Source organism: Cuculus canorus, chromosome 8 (genome assembly GCF_017976375.1).
Source record: "Cuculus canorus isolate bCucCan1 chromosome 8, bCucCan1.pri, whole genome shotgun sequence".
NCBI classification, from domain to species: domain Eukaryota; kingdom Metazoa; phylum Chordata; class Aves; order Cuculiformes; family Cuculidae; genus Cuculus; species Cuculus canorus.
In genome coordinates, this window is record NC_071408.1 from 16858540 (window position 1) to 16869860 (window position 11321).

The following is an 11321-nucleotide window of genomic DNA, read 5'->3' on the forward strand; positions in this document are numbered from 1 at the left end:
CTTCTGCTGCCTCCTTGGACATCTATTTCTACAGCCAGGGAACCCAAATTCCCAGGCAAAGATCCCCACAACTAGGAAATTACAATGCTGTGTGACTGAGCTAATTTTAACATTCTGATCACTTGACTTTCTTTTTAGTCCTGTTAATACATTTATATTTTAAATCAGTAAAAATCAGTGTAAAGAATCAGTTTCAAATTTTATATAGAGCATATCATAATTGGGGTCTTTATGACTGAAACAAGAAATGCTTCTTTCTTTTCTATGCGTACACAGATACACACGCAAAACAAACAGATAATATAAACTTTAAAACATTGCTGATGGCATACTCACGTCAAATATTTAAAAATATTTTTTACTATTTTAGTGCAACAAATAGCTGGGTTTTGCTTCTGCAGCTAGAGGAAAGATACTTTATTCTCCGTATTCTCATATTAAGACTCAAAAAATGCTACATTATTAATTTCAATTTGAAATTAAAAACATATCAGCATAAGCCATTCATTATACAGTTTCTGCACCTCACAGCAGCTTTGTGTGAGTGCCAAAGCATAGGACCTGACAATACACCTCTTTTATCAATTCCAACAGTGTATTGCAGAGGGACTCATCTTCCAAATCTTCCAGCCAATGCTCCCATTTCAGAGAACAACAAAGCCACTCTTTTAAGAGCCTAGCAGTTTTGGGCTATATTCTCCACAGCTCTGTCTTAGAATAAGCTAAAGTTGCATAAATCCATCCAGGCAGTGTCAGCTCATGGACAACTTTTGCGATATTTCCTGTCTCCTTTTTCAAGGATTTTCAGATATATTTGTCTCTGAGTAGTGCTGAGTGACTCCTGGCTAGAAAAACATACAAAAGCAAAAGTCTACCCAAAATTACACCCATATCACCCAGAGAATGGCTACAGACATTAGGAGAGCAAGATTTGGCTGCTCCTTTACTGTCTGTTCTTATACGTATTTGATATAGATTATGCTATATGGAGGTGGTGTCTTCTGGCACGTTCCTCCCTTATTCCCAGCATAATCTTTGTCCTTACAGTTTTGTGAGCAAGGAACGGAGAGACAAATGAGCACTGCACACAGGCAAGGACATGTCCAGTGGCATTGAGCCACCTTGCCTAATGGTTTGTTGTACACAGCAAAAATGTTTTTCAGTGCTCCATGAGCCATCACATGAAATGTGTTTCACTTTTCCAAAAGCTGGGGCTGCAGACCTCTTTGCTGATTTCTTCACTTGACTTTCTTCACTGGGATAAGCAAAACATTTTGCCCGCACTTCATTTATAAAATCATTTCTTGCAAATATATGCCTTTACTTAAAATATAATGATTTTACATTTCAAATGTGTTCTGGGGATATCGGTCTGGGCAGAGCTGTAAGTTTTTCTCTCCGTAAAAGGAACTTCAGTGATTCCTAGCAGTAGCAGAGGAACATCAGATTGAAGAGGATCTTCTGTGTCTCCATGTTTAGCTTCCATCTACTATGGGCACGGTCCAAATGCATTTCAACATTATTTAAATTATCAGCATTTTCCAGGTTACGATCACGGTCAAATCTCTGTTTAATCAAAGTCTCCAACTGGCACAGACTTCAAAAGGGCCTCCTCATACAGATTTATCTATTTAACTTCACTAGTGAATTTTTCCATCACTGTAAATTTCCTGTCTCGGGCACTTAGCCTTGAGGATGATTGCATTTGCATAAGACTAAACAAATCGGTGTCTTCGCTGATTTATTTTTAAACAAGATTTTTAAGGTTTTGTTCTCTCAAGGTTAAGCTTTCTATAGTTCTGCCGGGCCTCTGAAGCACAGAGTGAGGTTTCTGTTCTTTACAAACCTTCCTTTGGTCAAAACACTTGTAAGCCTGTTCTAGCACTCTCCAAGCAGATTACGTCTCCTATCACAAGCCATTGCTTTCCAGTTCAGTCTTTTATAGACTGTCGACCTGTTCCTCCAAAGCCATAAATCCTCAACTAACTTTAAGTGTAACAATATTTAGAGATGTTATCTGTAGAACTCAGCTGAGCCTTCAGAGTCCCATTATCTTACAATCTTCTATTTTAAAAAACATTTTTGACAGCCCACTCTTTGTCATCTTTTTCTGACTTTTTGCTTTGACCTTGAGTAAGTTTGTTCCTTCCTTCTCTGTATATTTTAAATGCACAAAAAACTATTTATTCAGGCTTTCCTATAATAAATCATTAACCTGAATATAGTTAAATGAAATGCTCATTAACATCCCTCTGCATAATCCATTTAACAGCATTAGGCTTGCTTATTCAGACAACCTAAAGAGGTCCGTGCTTTTGTCTACAAGGCATCAGCATTAAAGCTTATAATTATTTCTGGTTAATGCAGTCCTTGGTGTTAGGAAATGTTGGTTTGCATGTTTCAGCATAGTACTTTTCCTAATCTCTTGTATTAATTAGAGATAGTGATATAATATTACTTTGTTCCTTTCTATTCACCACTAGGAGAGATGCCTGAGTATAATCCTATCTGTGCTAAGAGTAGGCTTAAATATTTTCAAAACTGCTAACTGTTATAAAACATTAGGATTATGTAGAATAATCACTAAAATAGAATAAAGGAGAACTTGATTAGACCATGCAGACTTCAGAGGGCTGCACACAGGGACCTTGGCTGGTGGTCATACTCCGACAGCAGCATACAACATGGCAAATGCTGACCTTTGCAGGGGTTTCTCCTTTAGCAGGACTGTGACACCATGTAAATGACTCCCAGGAAAGATGCTAGATCTGGTCTTGTCCAGCATGAGAGATGGACCTGGTTTTATCAATAATTAATAACACAGGGAGTTACAAAGCAAAGGGGGAAAAGGGAGCAGAAACTTTCTCCACGTCTCTGCCCCCGCTGCAACAAGAGCAATGACTCACACAGATCTGCTGATAATTTTGATGTATTAAGGGAGATTAGATGAGCCTGATAATGCTTATGAGGACACAATGCAACATGTGCACGCAAAATCTGTTTGTGTAACCTACTGCTGTATATCAGTATTGAGAGCTACTCTCAGCGAGCAGGTGATGACTGAGTACAAGGCTCTCCGCAGAGCTCCATGAGGGAAGAACTATCTTTGGAAAGATGGCATGCTCAGGGACTTGCCAAACTCTACCGAAGCTCTTCACAGCTCTTCAGCGCCACTGCCACATGCGCAGCTCAGCTCAGAACCCTGCCTCTGTCTTACCAGACTGGGCACCACAGGCAAGGAGTCTCTTCCTCAGAAATTTTAGGACCATTTCCTCCAGTCATACATGGACAGCAACCAATGCATTGAGTGAAACATGGTAACATCCAAACATCGCTAGTGGGACCATCAGCACCAAGTCACCCTGCTCCCAGGTGCGGGGTTTCACTTCTCCGTTAGCAGGAAACTGAATTATCATCTCTCAATGAATGAAGCTGATATATTTTGAAGTTATTACATCTTCTAAATCCTAGGTCATTTTATATTTCGAACATCAGACTTTTCATCAAGCCCATTTTAGTCTTCTTCTGGATGGAAATTCACTTTCTTTTAAGAGACAACCACGATGGCTTTGAAATGAATTTGCACCACCAGGTCAGTACAAGGGAGGCCAAACAATATGAGCTTGATTTCTAGTTCAGATAGTTACCAAGACCTTGTTCTGGAAGGGAATCTTTAGCCAAATAATTCTGTGTGGGCCAACTGCTGTTCTCCCTCCCATCTCTGCATAACAAAACCTCACACACTGTAAAATCAGTTATAAACAGAGTGCTCCATTATAATAGCAGTGATAGGTATTATGGAAATGCTCAGCATAGCTGCAGATGTAATCACAGAGTCAAATAATCCATGCTTTTATTTAATGTCTAATCAAACATGCCTTCACCATTACCTCGATGTACAAATATTAAGACTGCAAGTGCATCTGTACGTGTCCTCCTAAACCAAAGTTTTTAGAGACACAGAAAACTACCAAAAAATCCTGTGAAAATCACCCAGTCCAAGTACAAAATAACCTTGCCCAGGATTACACAGCAATGATAATGAAAGCAAGGACTGCTTAGTATTATCAAAAATAATTATTCATTCTAGAGGAATGACTAATGAGACCATAATAAGAAGCTTTAAATTTTAGAAGTAAGTTTCTTTACTTTTTAAAGTTTTTAGAACACCGTAAAAGATCTACAGAATTTTATGAATATTAGGGAACAAAAATTTTTTTTGTCAGCGGCATAATCAGGTAGCCACAGGAAAAGTTAATCAAAATACCGAAGTGAAAAAGAAAAGGACAGGAGAAAGCTATTAATTTTTCAGGATTCTTAAGGGCCAAACACAACACAACACAACATGCCATCCAGAAGACTTACTGTGACATTGTAACTAATGCAACCACTTTGCCACTAACAGTGAGAGAGGGACATCTGCTTATAATTTCACTATAGAGACTAGAAACACTTGGATGTTTCCAGAAGTCAAATTAAAGCTAAGAGGCATAAGGATCCGGCAAAACTTTCCCAATTATTTTGTCAGTGTCCATCATACCTAAGACAACTAAGTGTTCCCCAGAAGAATGCTCAGGAAACAACCTGCCCGTTTCTGCCAGCCAAGCTGCTCAAAGGCTGCTCTAATTCAGGCTGGTAATTACAACAGGAGATTATTAAAGGAAAACAGAAGAACAAACAGGCTTTTTCCACTGTCAGATGAATTAGAGTGTTGAAGAAGTGCACCGCAATGCTCATGCAGGACTGCTGGTCCTGTGCAGGCATATGTCAAATGTTTTCCAGCTAGCAATTCTAGTTTGAATTAAAATGCCATGGCATTATAAACCTGCAGTATACATTTTTTTAAAAGCCTTTTAAAGCCAATTCTTGATCAATTTGCCCATTGGATCACCATAGATTTTGGGGGACATTTCTACAATGGCACCAATTTCTTTAATTTTGGAGGACTCTTGGGGCTGTGTGGTTGCAAAAGTGAACAGCTTTATGTTTATATTGGTTTTTTGTAGCAAATGCCACTACAGATCCCACTAAGTGAAATGATATCATAGAATCATAGAATGGTTTGAGTTGGAAGGAACCTTAAAGATTGTCTAATTCCAACTCCCTGCCATGGGCAGGGATACCTCCCACTAAATCACTGACAGCTGCTCAAGGCGACATCCAACCTGACCTTGAACACTTCCAGGGACGGGGCATCTACAACTTCCCTAGGCAACCTGTGCCAGTGCCTCACCACCCCAACTGCAAAGAATCTCTTCCTAATGTCTAATCTAAATCTTCCCCTCTCCAATTTAAAGCCATTCCCCTTATCCTATCACTCCATGCCCTTGTAAAAAGTCCCTCTCCAGCTTTCTTGTACACCCGATTCACGTACTGGAAGGCCACTATGAGGTTTCCCCAGAGCCTTCTCTTCTCCAGGCCAAACAACCCCAACACTCTCAGCCTGTCCTCATAGCAGAGGTGCTCCAGTCCTCTGAGCACCTTTTTACCCCTCCTCTGGACCTGTTCCAACAGTTCCGTATCCTTCTTATATTGGGGATAATATCCAGCAAGTACTGATCAGCAGACCCTAATGACAGCAGGCTTACACAAGTTTGCCCTCTTTAAGGGAATCTGATGAAATGGAATAGATATTGAAGGGGAGAGAGAATTTTAAATTTTGCCTCAAGCTCTTTCAGAGGATCAGTTCCAGCGAACCTGGAAGCCGTGCAGCACAGCTGGATTTCATTCTTTCTTTTAATGCCAAAGACCGGTTTAAAGAAACTCAGAGATCTTATTAAATGTCTTTTAGAACTGAAACCTTGTTTGTTAGATCCAGCCATAATATCGACAGTGCAGCTCCTCAGGGAGGTGAGGGACAGAGTGGGATTGATCAGGGCCAATACATGGCCGAGGAACCAGCAAAACCAGCTCCTGCGCTCTTTTGGCATCCTGCAACTCCCTGTACTACAGGAACTCAGCCCTTGGGGCAGTTTACTCAAACACAGCAGATTTCAGTGGCTTGAACTTCTCCAGATTTGCTTCTTTTTCAGGTTTCTTTCACATAAAATTCTTCTGGTAAAACAGCTTTGGGAACCATAATTCTTTTTTATTATCTACCCAAGTCTATGTATTTTTTCCCCCATTAATTCACTTAGTACCTTTGTGCTGAAACAATCCAGATATGATTTAATAAGCTTTAGAAAGACAGTACTGGTTCATACGCAGGAAATCAGATTTACATAATTTTCCACTCGCTTTTATAGCCACTGAATCTCAAATTATCTTTACGTTGGTGAAACTCTTCTAATATGATAAAATTAAATACCACCTATACTATGTTTCAGCTTGCTAGCCTCGCTTTTGTAATAAATTAAATGTTGATTTGCCATGCTGGCTTATCACAGAAAGTTCCTTTTGAATGAGAAGACAGCGCCCTGTTCTGCAGATAGTCATGGTTGTAAGTCACTAAACTAAGCTTCAAAATCAAGCTTTGAGTTGTATTTTTTTTTTATTACCTGAGCCTTTCTGCATGGGGGGAAAGGTGAATGTTTTTTGGTTTCATTACATACTCTCTGCCTAATGAAATGTCATATGTTGAAAGTGGACCCGGGAGCAGATAACACAGACGTCTTTATTGAAAGCGAAGTATTCAAACTGAACAAGACTTGACATTACAAAAACTCTGTCCTGCAGAAGCAAACAAGATTTGGTGAAAGCCACAGCTTTGCTTTATTTTCTTGGATGATCACTGTAGTCTCTCCTGCTCCTCCAGACAGGCTATGATTTTAGTGAAATCCCTTCTGTTGCGTTATTATCATTGTGCATCTTGGGAGGGCTTTCCATGCAAGCCAGAAACTGAGTACCAATCCCACTGAGCAAGATTCTGCTCTCCTCCCTGGGAACCATACTGCACACACTGTGCAAACCTGCTGGACAACCCGGCAGCACAGTTTGTGTCTGCCATCAGGGGTGCTTTAATTCTTCTCCTCTTCTCTGCCCAGAAATGAAGTATGTGAGGATTTGGTGAAGTTTGCTTATTCCAAAGCCCTGCATGCACTGTACCCTGGTGCCAGAGGTGGACTTGGCACTGGTGAGGGGCAGCAGTGCTGCCAGATGCAGCTCACTTCTGGGCAAGGTGGTTGGACAAGCTTTGATTTGCCCCAGGAAACTTACCTTCTGCACCACTGGTACCTGCTCTGCGCAGCTGTCTCCCGTGTACCTGTAGAGTAGAGCTGTTGGCTGAGGTCTCCTCTTCAGATCACCTCTTGGTGTTCTCAATCCAGATAGCCCAGTGCTCTGAGGACACCTCAGAACAGCAATGTAACGAGGTGAAGGGAGAGATCCTGCAGAAAAGGCAGAACCCTCCACATGGTAACCAAACCCCACCAGGCTTGGGCTCCCAAGTGATCGCTCCTCCTCATTCACACATGGCGCTTGTGTTTGTGAAAGTAGTCAGTTTAGTGGAGTCTCCCTTTTTCAGGGCAGCCTTTGGGTTGAGCATACTCTGCTTACTCAAGATGAGTTGTCAGGAATGAGCTTGGAAATCTCTGTTGAATTCCTGCCTTTCCAACACCTCTGCCCTCTGCTTGGAAAATGCTATGAGCACCAGGACATGGACACAAAGCTGGCTCAGGCTTGTTTGGCATCCACCATCTAATCTCCATCCATGTTTCTGGCAGATACTGGGGCGGTTCAGTCAGATTGAGCAACATGTATCTAAATAAAGCACCACTGACATAAGCGATGCCTTTTTGTAGAAATGGCACTTGACACAGATGTTATGTTATGAAATAATCTATAGTATATTCTTATAATTTGGAAAACAAAAGTTTCTGCCTGGGTCCGCAGCTGTGCCGCAGTCAGAAGAGCCAGCAGACAACCCGCTCATGACCACTGAAATGATTGTCTCTCCTCACTTGTTTCTTGACACAGCTTTTGTATATTTTAACTCATGTTTTTTACTTACTGTAATATTTACTGAGGAATTTGAGAAAGGATTTATATTAAAGTGAGTAAATACAATTTCTTCAGAGAGACTGAAAACAAATAGCCTCTTTGGCTAAGCAAAATTGTCAAATTTTGGCTTCTAAAGTCAGACAGAAAATGATTTTTTTTCAAACAGATCTAAATATATTCACTTCTCATGCTCAGTAACTTAAAAACAGATAAATTATTCAGATGTTTAAACACGAAGCACTCATCTGATGTTAAGTACTCACATTTTTAAATGCTTGCCTTAATAATAGTTTATCCTCTTTAAAATAAAAAGGTAATATCCACTGAGCAGTGCAGTGGAAATGCTTGGCTACTTTTGTTCTCTGGCTTTCAGACAAACACTTTTGTTACCTTAATAGATCTCTTAGAGAATTAATGAAAATGAAGAATTTTGAGATCTTGGAGAGGAATCTTTCACTTAACTCCTTTTTCTTCTCTTTGCAGCTCCCAGTACAGCCCAGTATGGGATCACCGGTGACGCTGAAGTCCTCTTCTCCTGCTGGTACCTTGTGTTGACACTGTCCTCCCTTACCAGCATATTCTACCTGAAGAACATCATTCTGCACTAAGTGTAAAGACCCATAAAAGGCTTTTAAGGATTCTCTGAAAGTGCTGATGACTGGATCCAATCTGGTAGAGTTTGTTAAAAGCAGCGTGGGATATAATCAGCAGTGCTTACATGGGGATGATCGCCTTCTGTAGAATTGCTCATTATGTAAATACTTTAATTCTACTCCTTTTTTTGATTAGCTGCATTACGTCGTGAAGCAGTACACATTGTCCTTTTTTAAGACGTGAAAGCTCTGAAATTACTTTTAGAGGATATTAATTGTGATTTCATGTTTGTAATCTACAAGTTTTCAAAAGCATTCAGTCATGGTCTGCTGAGTTGCAGACCGTAGTTTACAGAAAAAAAAATATTGCAGTAAAATGTGCTTCTTTAAGGCTGCAATACAAATATTCAGTTCCCTTCCTAAATAGCATTCTATCCACATTTCACAGTATTTTTTTTCTTTTTGATAAAAAAAACAAATAATATTGCCTTCAAAATATTTCTTCAAAATATTACACATATCTAGATTTTCTTCTAGCATGATATTCAGGTTTCAAGAATAAGCCTTGTATTATAACTGCATTGTGCAGTACTGCTTTCTGTTTTATCTCCTTTTTCCTGCAAATTCAGCATGGGTGTGCCTTCATAAAACACTACTTTCCTTTTCCTCTCCAACAAATCTGGAATGTGTTTTGGGACATGCTAAAGCATCCTTTTGAGCATAAGAAATCTCTAGTCAAGGACAGAGGTGCTATTGGCTAAGAGTAAAACCTCCTCTCCCACTCCCAGGGGTTCACCAAACTGCTTCAGACTTAATGTTTTTAGGCAATCAGTTAAGGACAGTACCAACTCCTTTTCCTGTTTTCCATTGACCACCACTAACTAGTAGAGAACTTCTGTAGAAACTATTTTCCCATTTCAAACCAGAACGCAAACCATTTTGAGTCATCTTTTGAACGTAGGAAAGTTTCCCTTAGTCATTCTATATCAATGTTCCTAACTGGCTGTAAATGGGAGAAGCTAAACAGTTCCTTTTGTATTACTGGTAAAAACTATGTGAATTGGTATTTTTCTTGCACTTAATTTTGTACTGGTTTGGCTAATTTAGCAATGATAAAGGATGCTTTTAAATATTAGATATCTGAAAATACATGAAGTATCAAGCAGAATTTTATATATATACATATACATATATATATATAAAATACATATATATATTAAAACAAGGTTGCTCCTATAACTGTACTGAAGTGCATGTTGCCATCCATGATAAAATCATCTTTACAGGCAGGACTTTATTACCGATGTACTAACACTGTACAAGGATCTTACTACAGCAGTTAAGATTTCCTAGTACTGCAGTCTATCAAAATAACACTCTTTTCACTTGGTGAAGAATCAGGTCTCAAAATAGCATTTAATGCTACTAACTTTTTTTTGTTTAAATAGCTTTGAACAGTACTAATGCAAAATAATGCTCACAGTTTACAGCTGAATTGAAGAAAGCCATCTGTGTAAATTGCTGGGCCATGACTGTGGCCAACCACCCTTGATTACAAGATCCCTTGGTGACCCCAGAGATCTTGACTTGCTTACAAAACAACTATTGATCACAAGAATAATAAAACCATTATTGAATTTATTATTCCCCTGTTTTATGAACTCCAGTAGGTGACACAGTTATTATAGTACATCTTTTTCTCCTGACAATAGGTTTTCATAACTAGCAATACCAGGTGAGCACTCTGCGTACTCAGCAGTTCCAAATTCCCCCATATTTGAAAAGGCAGATGCTGAGTTTCGTTAGTCTCAATATTTGCTATCCGATGCTAACGTGCAGAGAGAATATGCAGTGAATCTGCTGTAGCAAAGGTATAAACAGAAATATGTTGACTCCAAAATATGGCAATGAAATGTCCTGGGTCACTCTGCATATGTTTACTGACAGATCGTACTATTCCTGTTATTCACAGCGGTGTGCTAAGCAGCTACTATTTTCAGAAATGTGGCATTTTTTAAAGCCTTTGATAACGTGATAATACTCATTCTTTAAGGAAATAGTATAAACCCAATTCAAATTATACTATATGTAGTCCTGATATTCTGATCTCTCTTGTATTGCAGCTTTAAAGTGTTGTATGTTAGAATCCATTTGCTAGAAACAGTGGTGCTGCAGAAAGTATTATGTCGGTACAGTTTTATGATGAAAGAAAAAAGGATCTGCATAGCCTAACTCATATGCTTCATCTCACATAAAATTGAGAGATGTTTCTATACTGTGGCTGGATGAAATTATATATTTCAATGATATATTTTGTTTCAGTGATTCCTGATATCTGGAACCTGGTATTTCCAGCAACAGAATAGAATTAACAGCAGCTTTATTAAATAATAAATATATATATATAAAATTAAGTATTGACTGTTTGCATTTGTATGAGGTAGAGCCACTGGATAACAGAGACAAGATATTCAGTCCCATCTCTGAATTTTCACTTAATTTTGGGAAGGCAAATTTATTGTTAAGTCCAAAATGGGAAAAAAAAAACCCACAAACATTTCTAAGTGCCAATGGCATTTCCTTATATGAAATAGGTATTTCATATCAGTCAGACCTGCGTGTTCAGCAGTGGAGATGTGTCTATGTGTGTGCAAGGCACAGCGCGCCAGGACTGCGCACACACTGCTGCATGCCCTTGGGGTCGGTAGGGCTGGTCTCCTGCAGGCTGCTGTTGAGGCTCTGCCTGCTCAGCCCTCCGGTCCCACAGACAGATGCAGCCATGCTTAACTT

General features: G+C 39.4%; 1 protein-coding gene across 1 annotated transcript in view; it reads left to right on the top strand.

The window, feature by feature from the left end:
• NEGR1 (neuronal growth regulator 1) overlaps positions 1–10945 on the top strand; it is a 294465-nt gene extending 283520 nt beyond the window's left edge. Inside the window, exon 7 of the mRNA XM_054073465.1 lies at positions 8422–10945. Coding sequence (XP_053929440.1) covers positions 8422–8546 — 125 coding nt within the window. The 3' untranslated portion in view covers positions 8547–10945. The remainder of the gene's footprint in view (positions 1–8421) is intronic.
• Positions 10946–11321: the final 376 nt, after the last annotated feature.